Source organism: Callospermophilus lateralis, chromosome 16 (assembly GCF_048772815.1).
Source record: "Callospermophilus lateralis isolate mCalLat2 chromosome 16, mCalLat2.hap1, whole genome shotgun sequence".
Classification (NCBI taxonomy): Eukaryota; Metazoa; Chordata; class Mammalia; order Rodentia; family Sciuridae; genus Callospermophilus; species Callospermophilus lateralis.
In genome coordinates this window covers 87226433-87248518 of record NC_135320.1, presented here as the reverse complement: position 1 = coordinate 87248518, position 22086 = coordinate 87226433, and the positions used below count along the sequence as shown (strand labels likewise).

Below are 22086 nucleotides of genomic sequence, written 5' to 3'. Positions count from 1 at the left end.
TTCCCATTGATCCACCTGCCCCATAAGAGTGGCCATGAATTGTAATCCATGAACCAACACTGGTATGTCATTGGCACTCAAAGTCCATTTTTGCACTGGGCTCACTCTTGGTGCTGCACATTCTATGAGTACAGACAAAACTAAGCACCCCTGTAGTATTTTACAGAGTGTTTAGGAATCTTTGTGTGCACCACCTATCTACCCCTCCCTCCCTTGGAGTCTGGCAATCACTCATCTGTTTCCATGGTTTTGACTTTTCTGGAATGCCACGTAGTTGGAGTCACTCAGTGTGTAGCCTTTGAAAATTGGCTTCTTTCCCCTAGTAATATGCTTTATGGTTTCTTTCATGGCTTTTCATGGCTTGATGACTTGTTGCTTTTTATCCCTGAGTAATAATCTATTGCTGGGATAGACCCCAGGTTATTTATCCATTCCTCTACTGAATCTTAGTTAGGTTCAACCTTTGTCTTAGTTAGGTTCAATTTTAGCAGTTAGGAATGCAGGTGACATGAACATTTGTGTGAGTTTGTATGTAGTACTTGCCTTTGGTAAATACCGAGAAATACAATGGCTGCACCTCGTGGTAAGAAGACGTCTATTTTTGAAAGAGAACAGCCATTGGCTTTCCCAAGCTCCCTCCCCACTTTGCATTCCCATCATGAGCCAATTAGGGTTCCTATGGCTCTGAATCCTTTCCAGTATGTGCTCCTGTTAGTGTTTTGGTTCCAGCCATTTTAATAGGTGTGTAGTAGTATTCCATTGCTTTAATTTGCATTTTCCTCATGACGTATCTGTGGAACATTTTTTTCTTATGCTCAGTTGCCATCTGTATAGACTCTTTGGTGAGGTGTCTGTGAAGAGCTTAGGCCTATTTTTAAATTGGGTTGTTTATTTTCTTATTCATGAGGATTTTTAAGAGTTGCTAACCAAATTATGTTGTGTGCACATATGTAACAACAAATCCCACTATTGTGTATAATTTTAACAAACCAATAAAAATTAAAGTAAAAAGATATTGATATATTTTGGGTAATAGTCTTATCAGATAGGTATTTTGCAAATATTTTCTCCCAGTCTGTGGCTTATCTTTCCATTCTCTTGGCAGCATCTGTCTCAGAGTAGAAAATTTTAAATTTTTTAGAAAAACATTTTAATTTCATTAGGTCCAGCTTAGCAATTTTTCTTACATGTGTGACAGTTTTGTTACATAGTGCCAGAACCAGGGCACTTAGATATTTCTCCTATGCTATCTTTGAAGAAGACAGTTCTCTTTGAAACATGTCACACACATGTCACCTCTGGGAATCTAAGCAAAAGAATTCAAGTTGGCACCTTAACATTCAGGTCTTAATCTAGAGGAGAGATCTGAGCTAGAAATGTGGATTTCATGCAGGGCCTATGTGCTGATGCCATTTCATCACAGGACTTGGGGAATGCACACAACAGACACCTTGGTGCTGTCACAGAGCATACACTCTGGGTGGAATAGAAGAGTCGATATATACCAGTGGCTTTATGGACTATGAAGAGAGATAAAGCATAGATAACATGGGGCTGAGGAGTGAGCTGGGCTAGGGGCAGGCAAGTAAGTCATAGGGCAGGGGCTGAGGAGGAGGCCGTGAACAGGGGCCAGAGAGTGCAGAGGAAGAGGAGAGCAGCTGCCTCACGGCACGAGGAGAGAGGACGTCTGGGGAGGCTGTGAGGCTGCAGCATGCAGTGAGGATTCAGGATCCACATGCACCAAGGGTCCCTGGACTTTAGACAGGTAGGGCACCCATTGCCTGGACGGACGTTTTAGTGGTAGAAAGAGAACAGAGACTAGATTCTGGGTGTTCAAGAACCAATAGATTAGTGAAAAAGGGCATGGCAGAGGGCAGGTGCTCCAGGACGTGGGACAGTGGGGACAGGAATGGGCAGAGGGCAGGTGCTCCAGGAGGTGGGGCAGTGGGGACAGGGCCTGGTCAGCAGAACCATCCTTTAGGTACTGTCAGAGCTGACCATGGTGCAGAGTGGGTTTCTAGTGAGAGAATATTGAAAACAGTCAGCAACAGTGGGAAGGATGTGATCCAGGTGCAGAGGTTGAATGTCTTACACAGAGCAGAAAGAATAGTCAGACAAAACCTTGGGGTAATTAAGAGTTTGCTTTTCTCAGGCCTAGGACTGACTCCCATGGCACTGGGGTAAATGGCATGACTGGACCCAAGGGACACCCACCCACATGCCAATGCATGATTACCAGGTGGCGAGTGATCTTGAGGAAGGTAGAGCAATGAGGTGTGACAGCTCAGCAGTGGGGTGGACTGGCCTTTCCTGGAGACGTCCAGGGTATTCAACCAAGGGTGAGCTGTCCTCTGGTCTTGGTCCCCATAATTTTCTGGAGCCTTGGTGACAGAGGCCATGGTGTCTAAAACAGCAAGCTCAGATGCTGGTCTTTGTGCCAAGGTGATGGTGCGAAGGGACTTGAGCCTGGGGGAACAGGCCCCTGATAGCGGACTCCGCAGCTGCAGCGATTGCTTCTGAGAGCGTGTGTATATGTGCATTGATTCTGGAGGCAAGTGGCACCCAGACAGGCATTGCTGTGACCTCCAGATGGTGGTTGTAGAATTGGCCCCTACACCATGGGTTGAACGTGTCTTGGGGTTAGTTCCTTCATGCCCGGATGACTGTCCAGGGCCATGTAAGTGAGCAGGAAGACCTGGACTTACAGGTGGATTTGGACTTCTCTGCTGCCCCGGGATTGAGTAACCCATCTCTCCAAGCCTCCAGTTCCTATGTGTGAACTGTGTTTCTGTGTGACTTTCCTCTAGCTGTCAGATGTAGGATAGTGGCTCAGAGGTGAAAATACAGACCTGGTTCCCAGCCTTCTTTGGGGGATAATCAAGGCTCCCAGGCCAACATGCAGCACTTGTTTGACAACTCTTTTTTGAGCATCTCTTCATGGGGAAGAGACCATTGTTGGTGTCCTTAAGTTGCTTATAGAACAGAGAATTGGAGGGGAGAGGTGGGTGGGTCTAGGGGAGTGGGAGATAGGAGAGTAACAGGTAGACTATGTGGTGCATACCAAAGGTGTCAAGATTGGACATGGTCAGGGCAAATGTGTTTTTCATAAAGACAATGCCATGCATCATTGTTATATCTATGGCCACTGGTTTGTTATGAACAACACCAGACTCTGCCACAGTCTGGCCGGGCAAAGTAACGAGGGGTGGGGGGGACAAGCAACTTGTGAAGGTTGATACAGCAGGAGCCTCTCTATTGTAGGACAGCAGGGGTATATATACATAACTGAATACACAGCTTGTTTCAATTAACATCATCCAGTTACAGCAATCAGTCATTAAGGAATCTTCATCAATTATACACAGCTTAACTTAAATAACACAATCTAGACACAGCAGTCAGTCATTAAGGAATCTCCATCATCTCAGTGGCTCGCTGGCGTTACTTCACAAACCACTCCCTCTAGCAAAGTTCCAGGCGCCATCTTGACTTGTCTGTGGCCCTCAACAAGACTCACAGAGCATATGTGATCTGCAGGTGCAAGGAGCCCAAACTGGAATCAAGACTTACCTTGTTACAAGAGCCCATGCTGCTTGTGACTGCATTTAGTGCTACAGTAAATGCTACTTTCCTGCTGGGAAAATCTTTGTGGAAGAGGGAGCATGAGAGGCCACTGAGAATCAGGCAGGATTTTGAGACCAAGGCTATCAATTAATTTTAAAAAGTGCTAATCACACACCTCCCATGCAGAGCACCTTGGTGGAAGCCAAGAACACCCTGAGAGCAATGTAGCTGCCAGTGTGGGGGACGCCCTTGGTTCAGTGACAGAAAGACACACAGAACTGTGGGTCCCAGTGACAGGCATCCTAACAAAGCGGGTGCAGGTTGACGTGGCAGAGGGAGCACTCATTGCCTGTAGTACGAGGGCAGGACAGCTAGATAAGGGGAAATCAGCAGGATCTTCATGGGTGAGAAGAAAGCTTGGTGAGAAAAATATGTCAGAGAAATAGAATATTCAAAGAATATTTTCATATTACCCACTGTCAGGAAAGCATGTGGTAGGACTGCTGAAAGTCCTCATCAAGTAACTAAGTAACATTTTTCTAATAAGGAAGAAACTTGCATTGAGGCACTCTGGAATCCCAGGGATTCTGGAGGCTGAGGCAGGAGGATTGAAAATGTGAGGCCAGCTTGGGTAACTTAGGGAGACTCTGTCTCAAAATAATAAGCTGGAGATGTAGCTCAATGGTAGGGTGCCCTGGGTTCTGTCTCCATACTGAGGAAGGGGACGTGGGGTAGGGAGGAGGATGGAAATTAAGGAAGTAATTAGAATATTTTAGAACATTGAACAATAGCATTCTTGTATAGTAAACTGTAAACATTCATTTTCTTTGTCTGATTGTATACTCATAACCACCCTGTAATTAGAGATTATAAACTCCATTTTATAAAAAAAACAAGAGGATTTTTAAAAAATCATTCCTTATTATAAGGAAAAAATGAAAGCACTAACCCAGGTCTCTCATTTCTCCCTGTGTCCCAGCAGCCTAAAGCAGTTCAGGGACATTCTGTAGTCATCTTGCCATATCTGCATACTTGATCAGATGCAGGTTCATCACCTACTATGTGTTTGAAGGACAAAATTCCACAGGCATTACTGTTGAGAAATCATAACAATCACTCAAGGAAAGAATAATACTGGGCCTTGGAGGAGGAGTATCTGGGTCAGCAGATCCTGCACATGCCATAGATTCTGGATTAATTTATTTGAAGACCAGCATTGTGTATGGCGGGGGGACCGAATACATAGAGGGCACCTTCTGAATGCTGAATGGTGTTGAGTGATGGAAGCATAGGACCCACAGTGGAAGACACACGCTCCAAGCTAGGAGAGAAAGCTTGCTGGAAGGAGGACCTTGGGAATAGAGCAGAAACACAGGAAGGAACAGAGCCTGCATGGATCTCTCCAGCCCCAAGAGAGTGTGAGTCCAGGTACTCTGGCTCTTTCTGGGACTGCACAAAGCTGAGATAGGAAGTGTAAAAGTTCAGTATCCTGGAAGAAGTATCCTGGAACATTCTATTCTGCATTCAGTGTGTGCAGAGTGAAAAGCTAATGACTTGGCTCAGCAAGTCCAGGTGTGAGTCAAGGTGACCATTGGAAGCCAGGTCACCCATTGCAATGGGACTCTAAGGCTTCATCTTATGGTCTATCTTTTGAGTACTCTGCTCCCTCTATGAATGCACATACAACCCTGGCATATGCCCTAATGCACAGGTGCCCTAATGCAGGCTGATGGGAAGAGCTCCAGATCAAGGGACAGAGAAGGTGTGAGCTGGAGAGGGGATAGCTGGCCCTGGCGGAACTCCCAGGTCCAACCTAGATCAGCTGTGTACCTGTGGCCTTTGCTGTTGGTGTACCTGCAGTGGGAGACGTTGCTGATTAAGGAGGAGGTAGATGTTTGGTGACAGACCCCAGTGTCCTGGAGGACAGGAGCTCAGGTCTCCCTGGAGTTTAGAGGAGAAGGCATGGAGCTGACTCATGAGAAGACAGCTCCAGCTGCAGGGACCTGACCTGCACGTGGCATGCACACACCTGGTTCATTTTAACCAGGTGCCCCATCAGCCGGGACATCAGGCATGAACACTTGCCCAAGCAGCCACTGTCCTGAGCTTTCTCAGTGCTCCTGTCCTCACCCCAGAGGCCAAGTGCCAAGACCCTCCCTGAGACCTTCGAGTTCTCTACAGTTCATGAATAAAGGACTTATGGCCGGGCAGCAGATGACCTGCAGGTCCCTGCTCCCCACCACACCTGGCCTGCATTCTGATGGACTGATGTCTGTGCTTCATCTTGTGGCCTATCTTTTGAATACTCGGCTCCCTTTATGGGTGCTCATATAACCCTGGCGTATGCCCTAATGCACAGATGAGAGGGCACCAGGAGAAGAGAATTAGGAGATGGCAGGGGAGAGAGAATCTAGGTGTGTGCAATTGGGACAGCTAATTCAAGGCTTGCACTGAGGAAGGGAAGACTCAGCCTATGCAAAGAGCTGGAGGCTCCCGATCCCTTTCTGGGCAGGCCAGGCTCCGCTCAGACGCTGGCAGTGGGGCCGGCCCTTCCTGCATGACTCTGCATTGCAGTGGAAGACAAAGGCAGGACAGCCACCTGGCCTTGCCTACTCAGCTGTGGCTCTGAGGTCCCCTGCTATTTTGGTAGCAACTCACAGCTTTCCCTTGCATTCTGTGGCCTCAAACTAAGGCCAAGGTCATCGTGGGCCACAGAACAGCTCTGTGCTTCTTGGAACATTCTGGGGACCATGACTGGGCGGGGATACTGCAGCTCTTACAAATATTTGATTAGTTGCAATTGTAGCTAAACTTGGTTCTCCTTGGGAAGCATATGGCTGAGGCAGATGGCTCGGGAAAGCCTGATCACATAAACAGGCTCTTGGCCTCCCATTTGCTCAATCTCCTGATGACTTATTAACAGGATGGTTTCAGACTGGAAGACGGAGTCGTGGTTAGACTCTTCTCAGAAAGTCCATGTTGTGCATTTCAGGCCTTCTTCATGCCTGCTGTTTGCAAGGGAACACAGATCGATTTGGAGGTGGGTCACTGTGAGGACTTAGCAGGACACAGAGATGGCCTCAGTGAGCTGGCTTCTTCACCTAAGATGCAGTTCAGTACCACAAATGTTAAATATTGCTGCCAAATTCTCAGTGCTCAGGTCACTGGGAGCTTTGGTTCGTGATACATTCTATAAATATTTGCCCAGCCTGGAACTGCACGAGGACCTCACAATGTCTGCAGCTCTCCTGCTGATCCCGTAGGGCCAATTAAACCATAGCGGAGAATTCTGATTTGCTCTAAGTGCAACAGGGGGTAATAATATCTAGTTTATACTCTCTATAAATAGAATAGGATGGTTGGTAAGAGTGGAAGTAGAAAGTAAGTTTTCAATAAGTAATATTGAAAGAAAAACACTTTTAAAGTATTAGATTCATCAGAACCATATTGTGAATGTGAACCTACAGAATTGCTAATGATTTGTAGAGGAAGTGAAAGGAAAAGAAAGTTCAAAATGAGCAGAAAGGCTGTTATTACTATTATGGTAAGATGGTGAGATTATTTGGAAGTATAAGGTTCTATCTTGGACATATTAGGTTGATGTTCTATCTTTGACAACAAAGGAATGATGTCAGGGGTAACAGATTATGACCAGCTGGGAGAAAAGGCACCGGAGCTAGCCTTGGAGATGGCTCAGCTTCCCTAGGAGGGATCCCAGCTTATGAAGGAGAAGGCCATTGTGATAGTGACCTGAGTGCAGGTGGAAGGGAGAAGGGGCAGCAGTGTGGTGAGAGAGAAGCCCTGTACTTAGCGCTGTCCATGAGTGCCAGGCAGAGTGTGAAGGGCTTTCCTGATACCAGCAATCATGATGTTATGCCATTGTCTCATTTGAAAGAAGTGAGGCTGGAAGAAACTAAAGTTCCTCCCAAAGTGGAAATGCCCTGACTCAATAGGGAGATTCCCTACATTCCATCCAGGCAGTGCCCACTGTCCTGGACCAAGCCTGCCCTCCTCGCAGTGTCAAAGGACAGACGTTAAAGATCTCACACACCAACACAGTAGTCACACTACGACTTCTACTAGTAGCTTGTAAAAGTCTATGGTAGATAATTGTTAGTGGTCACGTTATCTACACACTCCTGGGTACCTAGCAGCATTATCTATGCACTGCCATTTCCCTGACCACCCATTGTGAGTTACTTCCAGCCTCAAGTACTGTCCTAGGTCATCTCAGTCGTTCTTTCCCCAGTTCACAATTGGGGAAACCAAGGCATAGACCCCTGAGTGCATGTTCACAGGTACACAGAGGGTAAGTGTCGGAGCCAAGAGCAAGCTCACATCTGTTAATTCAGATCCATTTGCTGCCCTCACAAAATCATGAGGCAAGACGCTGCACTGGACTCATTGGAATTCAAATTGCAGTACCTAGGATGGCTCAGCCCTTGGAATCAATCTGCAGGAAACCTGATTGAGGAAGCACTGGGTGACCAGAGTGCTCCAGGCCACACGCTGGCCTTTTGCTTTGCGTTTATAGAGCAATGCACATTATTAGCTAATAAAGTGTTATCAAGTGCTGAATTTACCAGGCTGAATCTAATACGGAGGCCACAATGGCTTATAATTAAGTAATTAGGCCCACTCAGTGTTAGGAGAATGCTTACTGCTGAATTGTAGAGAAACGGTGCTTTTAACTGGGCTCCTTGATTTGGTATATGAATTTCATATCATATCATATCATATGTAATTATGTAATGCGGATATCTGCCAGGCCATGGTAGCTGTTTTTAATTTGAGTGTTGCTGCAGAGTAGATTAGGACTCAGAAATCCTGGGTCCTGGAACCATCAACTACCTACCACTGCCATGTGGCTTCAGCAAGCCATCTCCTTCCCCCTGTGTTCATTAATGATGAACTGACTGGTTGACAGCTTCATTGTTGAGTAACTGTGGTTTCTGCAGAATCTGCTAGAACTTGCATTATTTTCCTGAAACTGATGAAGTCATGCAAGTGAATTGAATAGAGAATGAGGAGAGAAAAATCTTTGAAAATGATGTAGTAAATGTTGAAGAATATTTCTTGTCAGATTCTCACCAGTGGCTATATTCTACTTAACACATAGCCCGTGTGGTCATTTAAATAGTGGATGATTAGATACACAAATTAAGGAATGGAAGAATTAAAAAAATAAGTTTTGGAGTCACCATATTCTACTATAACAGTTGTCATTTAGGATCACAGATACCTTGATGTTGGGCTTCCCAACCTCCAGAATGGAGCTGAGAACATTTGTTCATTGTATACCCAGTCTGTGGTGGTGTGTGACAGCATTCAGAAGGTCATTGAGTTTCCTCATGATTCAAATGAAAACATACATAGCATGGTCATACCCAGTGGCATAAGGAATATAAAATATTTAAAACTCAGGTCAGCCATTCCAAGGTTGACTCTTGCATATAATTTTGCAATTGATAAAGTCATTTTGTACTTACATTACAGAAAAGTAATTTTTTCCAAATCATATAGTACATAAATATCCAACTCAGTTTGTCATATATAATTTACCACCTCAATTAAAAGTTTCAAATTAGCCTTGTGAGATGTTTCAAATAACTGCAACATGGGAGAGATGGGACGACCATCTGTACAAGGAGATGTCTGTGGGACTAGTCATTCCTTGTTCCATGGACACAAGTGCGACACAGACACACCCCATGGGGAAGCCTGATTGCCAATGCTGAACACCAGCGCTCTGCTCAGAACCTGGTATACAGTGGATGATTAATAAATATTTAATTAATAAATGGATGGATATGTTTTGTAGCAAAAATCATATAAATATATTAATCTGGAATTATGGGTAAGACAGACTTACAGCATGTACTTTAAAGCAAAATATTCACTGTTCCATATACAGTAGGGTAGTCTAAGTAGAAAGGAAAAACATTCACTGAAATGGCATTAAAATGACTTCACCTTATTGATGTGTCATCAATGTGATGTGTGCTTCAAAAAATGAAGGGACAAGTAGATTTACACTGCTTTAATTTCCAGATAAGTGCCTGTGTGTCTCAATATCTTCTTAGCAGAAAGGACAACCTCTTCCTAATCACACATTGCTCAAGAAGCCCTGGGCTTACGTAATGAAATGGGGTCCTGTTCTGAAAGCCACACTAGGAGAGAACAGAATCACCTCAATCCTTGGCTGCTGGGGCCCACCCCTGGCACACAGGATCTCTGTTGAAGACTCTGTAACTTTAATGGTGAACTGCATGCTGGTCCAGGTGACTGCACAGGCCATGGGCCCCCACTGTGTGCTCATGGTTTATAACTCATTAGTCAACTCCTGTGACTCCAACATGTGTCCCTTCCAAAACCCACACTGACATTTAATTGCCAAGGTAACAATATCAGGAGGTGGGACCTTTAAGAGATGGTAGGGCTATGGGGACTTCTGGGTGTGATGACTATCACTACAAAAGGCACATTCAGCCCCTTTAGTCTCTTGGTTCTTCTGCAATGCAGTGAGCAGCAAAAGGGCCCTCACAGTTGCAGATACCTTGATGTTGGGCTTCCCAGCCTCCAGAATGGAGCTGCGAACCTTTGTTCATTGTATACCTAGTCTGTGGTGGTGTGTGACAGCATTCAGAAGGTCACTGCTCTTCAAAGCACAGCCTTTATGTTGGGCTAGTGGGCCCACAAGACTTGCCTGCTCACAATGAAACCAACGACTCATCTACCCATAAAGGGTTGGCTCTGTGAGATGTCCGAGTCCTCATCCTGGGCTCCACATTTATTCCCTGGAATGGGTTGTCCGTGCCTGTTCCACATGGTATGCTAATACCTCCATGGCAGGGAAAGTTCAGTCCCCATCTAAAAGCTCCCTAAATTTCAAACTCAGAAAGAAAGAGGAGGAGGACAAGGAGGAGGAGGAGCCTCAAGCTTCAAGATCATGATTCCTTCCTTCATGGGTCCTTCTTTCCCAGTCCTGGTTTCCTACTCAGGTTGTTCCAGCAACAGCGTCTCCAGCATGGAGGCTCAGCGGGCATCCATCTCCACCCTGGCAGCAGTGCTCCTGCCCCGCCAGCTGGCAGGCTCGCCTGACCACAGGAAGTCCCTCTGTCCTCTGGAAACACAGTGAACGTCTGTTTCAAAGTGGCTTTCTCTTCCACCTCTTCCTGGAAGTGGTGAGGAGAAATAATGACGCTTGGCTTCAAGATGACTTTCTGTCCTTCCCGTTCCTGGAAACAGCCAGGAAATTACCTGTGTAAAGAGCCATTATTATCTGCACCTTCATCTTACCAGGAAGCTGATTTGGGTTTTGAGAGTTTTACAGTTAAAAACATACTTCTTTGTTCATCCATACCTTATTTTTATTATGGAAATTAAACAGGTCTTGATTCTTGCCTCATTTGAGCTCAGATTTACTGGTCAATCCAAGGACACACAGTTGGAAAGTACAGGGGGCCAGTCTAGAGCTCTCTAAAGGAGATTGGATTCTAAGCAACATTTTATATGCAGTCCAAGATCCTGACCTATTCCCACTTCAGACTGCACTGACCTCTAGGAGGAGTCTTTCATGGTGCTTTTAACCGGGCTCTTTGGTTTGGTATATGTTATAGGGTTTGGTGTGGCCTCGGTTTGAAGAGATTCATTGATGTCTTCTGGGTGTTTCATTTACATTTTACATTCCAGCCCTCACTTGGCTGGCCCTTTCCTGGGGAGCTGAGGGGATAGCTCTCAGGTTTTGGTTGTTGAGCACAGAACTGATTTGGGCAGCGGGTGGGTCCTATGTGCAGGCAGAGCCATAAGCACTTCTTGGAATTGGGATTGGGGTTCCGTGGTCAGCTCAGTGCTGGTGAGAGTGTGTCGGCTCAGGCCCTGAGGTGCAGGGCCCATGTCAGGTGAGAAGCTCCTGCCCTTGCAACCCACATTGGTGCCTCAGGGGACTCAGGGGACAGGGGGCTCATCATTGCAAGTTCAAACATTCAGAGATTCCTGAACATGCTAAATACTCACGTCACTCATTTTGGGGGGAGGAAGGAGGAAATATCAAGACCTAAAACTATTTTTACTCTTGTCCTCTGGCCTGAAATTCCAGATTACATTGTTTAAAACACACTCCTGGTTCAATGGAGACTGCTGAAGAGCTCTTCTTCCCTCCTCCACCCCATTCTCTGTCCTCTACTCCCCTCCTCTTTTTCCCCATCCTCTTCTTCTCCCTCTGCCAAACCTTCTTTCCATCTTTCACCTTATTCTCCTAAAACTCCAACTGTGCTTAAGTGGGGGCCCAACACAGACAGGACAGGGAGAAGACAGACATTTGGGAAGACTTGCATCTACACCTTGTAGGACACACTGGAATGGATCTGGTTGTCAGATAATAAGTAAAAATGCCCTGGAGACAAATGTGGTCCTTCACCCTCAGATAGCATTGCAAGTGTGCATTAGGTCTTGGAGGGTAGGAAAGGACACTTCTCTCTGGGTGCCTGGTGCCTTGTTTCCGGAGAAGAAGGGGAAGTGCAGACGATGCAGATGGGTCCCTTCCATGGATAGGGAAGGCTGTGACAAAGGAGCAGGGAGCCTGTACAGTGCACCCTGGGCGTGGCTTGCTGAGTAGAGGACAGCAGTGATTCCCACAGAATGTTGGAAAGAAGGAGCAAGGACAGGGGCAGGTGTCCAAATGTGGACTGTTGTTGCTGGAGAGCAGAGATCCCACAGGTGACCGCAGCTTCAGCGAGCTCTGCGGTCTGATGGGTGTCCCATGGGTGAGCCTTCCCTAGCAAAGAGACTCCTGCTTTAGGTTCTATTTAATAGGATGGGAAAATGACATAGAAAATCCTCCAGGGCGTGAATAGTGCCTCATCCTGGGCTTCACATTTAGCCTTGACATTTAGCAATTTTCAGTCACTATGGCTTGAGCCCTGGGGTCCCCTTTGCCAATCTGCTCAAAACCAGAGATGTTTCCCTTCCCTAAAAAATGTGGCTGATGGAAATACATTCACCAGCAAGTTCTCAGAATGTTCTTGAAAACACAGTTAAAAAGTGGTAGCCTTGGATATGGCAGGTCTGTGTGCCAGGTCAGAGGATCTCGATCCGCTTCTCCCATTTCTGTCCACAGCAATCCCAGGAGGTCAGTGTGGACATGCCCATTTTTTCACATGGAAAGCTTCTGTTATAAGAGGTGATGTCACTTGCCCCAAAAGGCAGGTGATTGAACTGTTTTCCTGGCTGTCCCTTTTGGCAGCAGATGGCCCGTGCTGCTCTGACCTTCAGAGTATTTACCTCATCCATCCTCTGCCATGTTGTCAGGCTGGCTTATAGATCAACTAGGCCCTGACGGTGACAGAGAAAGGGCTGGGACAGCAAATAAAAATGGGTTTCTGTGCAGAGTTCTTTCTATTTAAAAGCCACCTGCATCTGAATCCAGCAGGACTCAACAGGGCTCCACCGTGCCGTGCGGACCAGAGCAGGCTCCTCTTGGCATCCTTGAGATCATCCTTGGATGCTGCATGTAGCTGAACAGGTGCCACTTAGATGTCACTGTATGTTGGGAGGTGACAGAGAGCCCTGCTTCCTAGGCATGCTTTAAGCCATGGGGTATGCTGCACGAGGTCATAGGGCAGGTTTTCTTTTTTGGTTGGACTGATTTTCTTGTATTTTTTGACACCTTTTCCTGCCATGCTATTTTTTTCTTTCTGCTGTGCTTTATCAAGTGCCTGCCTTTTGCTAGAACATTAGATAAATGTCCTCATTCTCCTGAGAGTTTATTGACTCAGTTATTAAATAGGTCGATATAGGATGAGTCCACACAGTGCCTCATCAGAGAATAATGTCTTAGCTCAGGTTACTGCGACAGGTGCCATAAGTTGGGTGGCATATAAGTAACAGAAATTCACTTCTCACAGTTTTGGAGAGTGGAGGCCTGAGGTCAGGGTGCCAGCACCATGGGGCTCTGGTGAGGACCTTCTTCTGGATTTGTGGATGGATGACTTCTCCCTGCATTCTCTCATGACGGAATGAAGGGTTAATTCTCTGATTTCTTATCAAAAGGGCACTAATCCCATTCATAAGGACATCACCTTGTGACCTCATCCCTCCCAAAGGCCCTCCCTCCAAACACTGTCACACTGGAAATTAGATTCTAACATAAGAACTCCAGGGAAACACAGCACTCAGTTCATAACAAGGAAGTGTGAAGACATCTGCATCTTGGTTTTGGAGCCTCAGTTTTTTCATCTGTAGTGAAGCTTACCCTAGGAATTTACTATGAGGGTTAAAGTGAGTAACACTTATAAAGCACTTTTGGAAGCTCTAAATGCCACCCAGTAGGTCATTGTTTTGAGTAAGTAAGTATTCCTTTATGCAAATTTAATGTTATTTTAGAATACTTACATATTTTTCTGACAGTATATTGTACGTATTAAGTTTATGGAGGAATTCACCTGTGTATCCCATTGTAACCCTGGCCAGTGGATGCAGTAAGGTCTCTTAATCTCATTATCTTTCTGAAATTCAGCTTAACATTGAAAATAGTATTCAGGGATTGTGGCATATAAAAACATATTGGAGCAAACACACCCAGATGAGTTCTTCACATCATATGTGATATGCAAACATCTTTCAGGAGAGATGGGTCTGTGGGTTTCTACCCCTCTCATTCCCTATCTTTCTTGATTCCAGGATGGGGGAAGTATGGGAAGACTCACAGAGGAGGGGACAAGTGACTGGGTGAGAAATTTAGCAGGCCAGGTACTAAATCCCAGCCAGGAACACTGCCCAGAGCATAAGTGGCCTGTTGAGGTCAGATGGCTTCTAAGACATTGAATTTCTCCCAATGAAACCAGAGTTTGAGATGAAGTTCAGTTCTTCAATTCTCCTGGTGTGGGGTCCTGTGTAAGCTGCTGGCCTCTGTAGCTGAGAAAGCCCCATTTTAGTGTTAGCAGCTAATCACAGCAGGGATGCCTACTGGCATCAGCTTTGAGGGTCACAGCTAGCAAAGCTCAATTCTTCTCCAGGGCTGTGGAGTGGCATATTGAAGCTCTTGGTGTTACAACTCTAAATGGTGCACTAGGCCCTCCAGTGTTGCAACAGACCCCAGCAGCTCACCACCAACTTCTTTCCTGGTTCTTATTTCCTAAATCTAAAGAATGAAACTCCCAGACAATGGAAGGCGAGAGTAGAGGAGTGACATTTATCCCAATGTTAATAGAAATAGAACTCTGGGAAGGGCAAGAGGGAACCCCAATAGGACTTGCCACCTGAGAGTACTAGTCTAGGGGTTCCTATTGCACTTGGTCAATGCTAGTGGTGCCAAGTTAGGCTAATCAGGGTTTGGAAAAGTACCAATGTTATTAGCTGACCCTTAAGTCTGAACTTCCATTCAGGTCTGCCCCACTTACATTTTCTTACTGTAGGAAGTAGGAGGTTGAGGTCATTGGACAGTGGATGATGGGGGTTCAGAGCTTCGGAGAAATGGGTGCAGTGGGTATCCACACCGGGCCGGGGCCAGGTTACCACAAGGTAACAGGTTGGCATGCCCTGGCTTGCCACGGCCCTCGCTTGCTGCACATCAGGCCCATGACACCTATGCTCTAGCCCTCCCGGGTTTCCACTCCATAGCTCCAGGACAAGGACTTGGTTTCACTGAGATACCAGCCCCACTGGATAACCGCATGTGTTGGGGTGTCATTCATGCATGGTTTTAAGCTTTGGAAATTGCAATGCAGTTTGGGGTTTGGGATTGTTACTTTCCTAAAGTGACACCTGATGGGGCTGAAGGCACAGGATGGCGTTGGAGTTCATGAGCACCTTCTGATTCTTGTTTTGCAGAGAGCAGCACTCTGCATTCTGCCTGTGTCCATGAGAGCACTGTGCACAGCCGGGTCTTCCAGATCTTATACAGGAATGAAGAGGTGCCCATAAATGATGTCATGATCTTTCGAGCTCATTTGCTCCTTGACGGTGAAAGGGTAAGTCGTGAATCAACCACCGGCCCAAGACGCTATTCTCCCTCTTGACCAGTTCCTCTCATTGCTAGGTAAATGGTAAGTGAAGGTGAAGCCAGAGACCAAGTCTGAAATCTTACAGATGGGAACTCATGGTGTTAGGGCATTCATGCACTTGCTTACAGATGCATACTTCACTCATCCTTTCATTCAAGGGCTTGCTCATCTCATGAGGTCTCAGGGGCAAACATCTCCATTGACCAACTCAGCGTCTCTCTTCCATTCCTCACTTGTCTGCCAGTGCATCCATTCAGGCACTCTGCCATGAATCAGTCAGCATAGGCTTTTGAGTGTCTTCTTCTTGCAAAGCCTGTGTTGGGCTCATGGATGAGAGACAGAGAGGAAAAAGGCAGCAGGATCTCAGCCTTTCAGGGGTGAATTCTTCAGGAGGGACAAAGATGTTTAAACAAACATCTTGGTAAATGATGGCTACGTAGGGGAGAACAAAGGGAAGCCAAGGGTGGAGAACTGAGCTCTGGGAGCACAAAGCTGCTGCTCATCAACCCCTTCACAAAGGAGCTGGCTTTCAGACTTACCTGCTAAGAGTCTATCAGACAGAGACAGAGAAAGAACACCCCAGGAAAGGGAATGGCAGGAATGACAGCGGAGAGACCTTGGCTCGCCATTGAAAATTCCTCACGCATCAAATTAACACATTTCAAAGGAGGATATGGAGTCCAAACCATTGTTCTCACTCCCTAGTCCCCCTCAAATCCCTGGTGCCACATTCCTGTTGATTATTTCTTGATAGAATTCCTTTCAGGATGTGGAAAAGTGCTCCTATTTTAGGAAAACTTAATTAGAGTCCTCCTGCTTCATTCCCATGTGGTGTGCATAGCAGCTTCTCTGGCCACGTGGTTCTCCTCTTCTGTCCCTCAGCTTTTGGCCCAACTTTTGTGCTCTAGGTAGTGACCAGGATTTCCTGTGTGGCTAAAAGTAAGGCTGCCACTTGTTTCCCATTTATCCACCCATCTCTCTACTTCTCCAAGATTCACTGACCCTCGCTACGTATGTCCCATACTGGAGATAAATAGGGAAAGAGAACACCTGGTGTTTGGGGCTTCTATTTCAATGTTACCTCTTGGCATTATTTCATTTTAATTCCCTGTTTCTTGATATGGCCCTTAAAAATTTAAAGCCTTTTGAGTTGAACCTCATGAGATCCTAAAACATTCCCAAGGTTAAATGGGAGCCTGTTTCATAGGATATATTGTTTTTTTTTTTCTCCATGTCAAATTATTTACTTATATAAAATAATAATTCATTATTGTTAGCGGTAATCCATATGGCAGCAAACAATGTTGCAACTAATCATTATATCCAAATCAGTGATAATTAAAGTTAATTGGATATGTCTGTAAAACTGTGTATTCGGAATGCATGCATGGATTCTTTTCCAGTGCATATCTATCTGCTGTGACAGCCAAAATACTGCTTACAGCCTGCCGCTGGGTAAGACAGAGGATATGTCCAGGAATGAATACATCCGTCTCTATGAACAACAGACATCGGCACAGTGGATGCTTGTCCATCAGGCATACCTTGCCATGAGCCATTGGGAATTCCCACATGGAGAGGATTCAGTGCGCACAGTGAGGCTGCAGAGGAGTGCAAGGGATGGTCAGGGAGAGAACTAGTCCATCACAGTTAAGAAATGCGATGAGATGTTTCAACAGAACTTGCAAAGAGCAAGTGCGGAGGTAGTATGTGTGTGTTGTATAAAAATGCTGTGGAAACTCACAGAAGATTGAGGAAGGCTTACAACATACATAGAATGGTAAAAGGAGACAAAAAAATAAAAGCAATGGAATAAGCCAGAGTAGAGGACAAACATGGAAAGAGAGAGAAGGCCTGGTGTAAATATTGCAGAACAAAATGCACACACAACCTCTGGACATTGGCTAATGGCAGTCCACTGAGCTCTGGGACCAGAGCACAGACCCCTAGCTGGCAAAATGAAGAAGACACAATTACAATGACAAGATGCCTGATGCTCTGAGGAGGAAGAAGAACAGATTGCATCAATTGTGTGTGTGTGTGTGTGTGTGTGTGTGTGTGTGTGTGTGTGTCTGTCTGTCTGTCTGAACAATATGGCATTATATGGGTTTAAAGAAATTAAAAAAAAAAGCATTCCCCAAAGTTGGATTCCAGGGAGTACCCACATCATAGCTCTTTGGTAGAACTTGCACAAAATGCAGATCCTAGAGGCCACCCCGGCCTGATGATTTAGCAGAGCATTATGATTTGCAGGGTGGGTTACTGGGTTGATTCAGAGTTTGGGAATGGAGGCATAGGTGGGATTTCCCTATGAATCAGTTAAGAACTTCTGAGACACAGGACAGCAGGACAGTGAGGAGTAAAACAGGGCAGATTTGAGGAAGAGAGCGTCATGGCTTGTGGCACAGAAAGCACCACAGACACGGATCTGGAAAGGAAGGTTAAGAAGAGCATGGGGGTCACAGGGACCCCACTGAAGTCCACCTGTTCACCTTGGTCTAAAGGCAGGAGGATTTCCAGACTCAGTGGGAGGAGGGCTTGCACAGGTCATTCCTGCACAAATATGGGAAATGGGGTTCGGGAGACTAAGGGTGTAGAAGCTGTCACTGCTGCTGCCCACATAAGAGTTGCAAGTGTCAAGGTAGAGGTTGGACAGGTGACCAGCAATAGGATGGACGGAAACCGTGCTGCAGGATGGCCCAGCATAGCCCATGGAAGCGGGTCAGGTTAAGCCCCGAGATGGAGGACTTCACAAAGAGAAGACAGCTAGTGATGTGACCCCGCTCTGTGGCACGAAGTTGCTGTCCAGGGTAGTTGGGAGAGGCAAAGATTCTACTGAAAGGTGACAGGCATCCAGGTTGTGTGGGAATAACCATCATAATGACTTTAACAGTAATGGTATCTTACATTTATTAGGGGGTGCTGTGTGGCAGGCATTGTGCAGAGTATTCTCTTTGATTCACTGTAACAACATTGTGTTTTATTACTCCTGTTTTATGGATGACGATCCTGAGATTAAGAGATGTTCAGTTATTGTCCTAAAGTCACCCCACCAGGAAGGAAAAGGGGTAGAAAGAGGCTTCCAGCCTAGGTAGTCTAATCCCTGGGGGTAGGACCACTGTGGGGTTGGTGGCCCAGAATTAAAGAGGAAATAATTGGAATAATAATAACTAATATCTTTTGAGAACTGTCAACCCCTTGTGTACATTATCATATTTAGTTCACACAACAACAACAACCCTATGGAGTAAGCATGATTTACTTCCATTCTACAGATGGAAATCAATTGAGAGGTGGACTCAAGACAGCATCAGAATTGGCACCTATGTAGCCTGCCTTCAGAAGCTCCCTCCTTAGCCACCAGTCCAAATGAGGATGGAGGGACAAGGGAAAGAGGAGAACTGACGAGTCATTGTCATGAGTAGATTTGAAGCCAACAGGGAGAGGAGGTATAGCCTCGAACACAGGTTTGACCATGGGGATTAGAGCCCAGGACAGAACCAGGCACATAAGACTCGCTCAAGGGCCAAGCTTGGGAAAGCGGCTTGACCATACTGAGCCTCAGTTTTCTCACTTGTAAATGGGGGACACTATTTCTTCATTCATAGTTTTATCTACATCAGGTAAGGTCTGCCACATAGCAACTCTTTCATAAGTATTAACTTCTTTCATTATTTCCATTATCATGCAAAAATACCTCGGGTCTTGTGAACTTAACCCTTGAAAGGAGATGTCTTTACCTGAGAAAAGACAGGCTTAGGGAAAGACGCGTACGCTGTGCAGAGTGTCTGTGTGCATGCATATGTGTTTGGAGGGGCGGGTAACAGCCCTTCATGAAATGAATGGTTGCAAAAGGTAATGACTTCATTTGGAATATATGTTGCAAGTAAGATTTATTGAGGTGTCAGTGAAGTCACAGCCAGGCTCAATCCAGCCACAGCTCCTAGGGAGCTGCAGTGAGTTTAAGGCTGGAGCTCACAGGGAGTTTTCATCACCCAGGCAAATGCATCTTGGAAGGTGCTGGGGCCTTGCTTTGCCAGTCTTACTTCCAAGGAACTGGTGGCAAGAGGCTGCGTTGCTTTCATTGTGTGTGTGAAGTAAGGCTCGTGATTATGCAAAACAAATCTAGGAGAAGTTATTTATAGCATTTGGATGCAGCAAAATGTTGGCTTTTAAATGCTTTTTTTTTTTAAACAACAATTTTTAAAACCCTAAGGACCTAAAGATAAATTCCATCCATATGTCTCTGCCTGAATTATGCTTAACCAGGAAGACATTTCCAAAGAGGCCTTTGGATAGGAGACTTCTGTCCCTGCAGGATGAGCACATTCTTGCAAAGAAACAATCCCCACAAAAAAAAAAAAAAAAAAAAAAAAAAAAAAAAAAAAAAAGGTGGGATGGGAAGGGCTTTATTCCTTGAAGATGCAAAGACACTTTCTTTGTAGCAGGCCCTATTCCTTGAGCTTAAGGTCCAGAAGTATGAAGAGCAGTGTCCCTTTAACGATAAGATTAGAAGGAACATCCAGCAAGAAAGTAGGCGGGGGGCTTAGCCACAGGCCAGACAGGCATCAGCAGTCAGTGGTGAAGCAGGGGTAGGTGCCAGAAGAATTGCTTGATTCAAACCAACGCCAGCTCTGCACTGCCAGATCCAGGGATTTTTCCAGAACCTAGAAACCTGCAATTCGAATGTGAAATTGCCTGAATTTTAAATGTTTGCAATTTGTTCAAAACATTTTTTTAAAATACCATGGGGATTAAACAAAACATGTTCACAGATAACATTTGGTTCCTGAGCTTCCAGCTATAAACCTGAAACAAACAATTCTAATACGAAGTACTAAATGCAAAGAGAAAAGAAGCAGGGTTCTGTGGGGTACAAAGGAGGACACATCCGGCCCAGGGATGGGGGCTGAGTCTTGTCACTTGTGTGCAATGCTGGTGCTGGGAAGGCCAGCTGAGTAGAGGGACTGGGACATCTGGAAGTTAGTGTGAGACTCCCTCGTGACCAGGGGTGATGATTTTGAGCATGAGAAAAGAAAAATTGGGATACCCGTGTATGTGGGAAGCACAGACTTGCAAACAATGAAAGGACACAAAACGCTAAAAAGAAATGTCTTGGAATTGAAATGGTTACATGTAAGGATCCTCAAGATGACAATGAAGAGCTTCTTTCTTGTGGACTTGAGCCTCCTTGGGAAATGGCTTCACATTCCTGGGTGTGGACTTCCTCCTCTGCACTTGTGGACACATCCCTGCCATGCAAGGGAACTTGGGGTTGGAGAAGACTTTATTGCTGACTTATCCCATCACTAGCCGAGTTAGATTTCACTGTAAGTTCGCTTTTCCATCCTTCTCAAAGGAGGTGCTACTGAACATCTCATCCACAGGGAAATGAGGCCTCCAGGGGTCCTACCCTAAGGAAACGTGTTTAGCTGTTTTGGCACAGAGGCTTTCCCAAGCCAGCTACGTAAATGCTCTCCTTCCACTTTCCACAGAACTCACCCAGGGACCCTGTTCATCCAGAATACCACAGAACTTGCAGGGAGAACCCGCTTAAAGCAACAGTGACTTTCAGTCTGTGCTGGAATTCTCTGCTGTTTCTCTAATTTAGGAAATAGAACAGCTGAATATTTCAAGTCGACCAGAGTCGGTTTCTGAATCCCTCGGACTTTATTTCTTTTGCAGGTGGAAGATGCGCTGAGCGGAGTGGAGTTTCAGCTCAAGGTGGACCTGCACTTTACGGATAGTGAAGAGCAGTGAGTTGTGCTGGCCCTGCGGCTTCCCCGCCCTGTCCCCACCCTGGGGCATCCCCCAGGCTCAGTCCTCACAACACCTTTCAGAAACCCAGTTCATGGCAGCTGCCAGGCCCCCACTAGTCATAGCTGACCAGGAACAGGGGCCAAGAATGTCTGTGTGGGCATTTCAAACCGTGCATTTGAGGCAGGTGGCTCCGGTTCTGTGTGCACAGAAATCTCCCCACTTCTCAGCTGCACTGGCTGATGCCTTCTGTACTCAGTACCTTTTCACGGCGGTAGTAATTGGTGGTTTTAGAATAACGACCCTGTGAGGCTGTAAAATTCAAAGCCTCTTCTGAATCAGAGGAAATCTTGCCAGGACTCTGCATCTTTGTGCAATGGGTAAGCCTCACCCTGGGAAAACCAGCTTCGTGATCATGGTACCTCCCCTGCCAGGTGACTCTGCATCTTTGTACTGAATACCTTCTGTTGTGTTTCAACTCTCTGAAAATTGAAAATCCATTTATGTATAACCTGCTGATTAAATCACTGGGAAGTGACTCTCTTCCTTCTCATGGCTGCTTCCTTTGATTCTTTTCTGTGGTCTCTGCCTTCAGCCCTAGGTGAACCGTCATCTCATTTAGCACAGTGGAGTCTTCCAGGTAATAAGTAAACCATCCTTTACCTCGGAATTGAAAACTCCAAGCAGGAATGTCAAAACTCTAAACTCTTGTCCCGGTCATAACTTCCACCTGCCTTCTTATCCCACCCTGGATCCAGGTTCC

General features: G+C 45.9%; 1 protein-coding gene across 1 annotated transcript in view; it reads left to right on the top strand.

Moving 5' to 3' along the window:
• Fam135b (family with sequence similarity 135 member B) overlaps positions 1–22086 on the top strand; it is a 190191-nt gene that overhangs the window by 70033 nt on the left and 98072 nt on the right. The window contains exons 3-4 of the mRNA XM_077105577.1: positions 15394–15533; positions 21252–21322. Of these exons, the coding sequence (XP_076961692.1) occupies positions 15394–15533; positions 21252–21322 (211 nt within the window). The remainder of the gene's footprint in view (positions 1–15393; positions 15534–21251; positions 21323–22086) is intronic.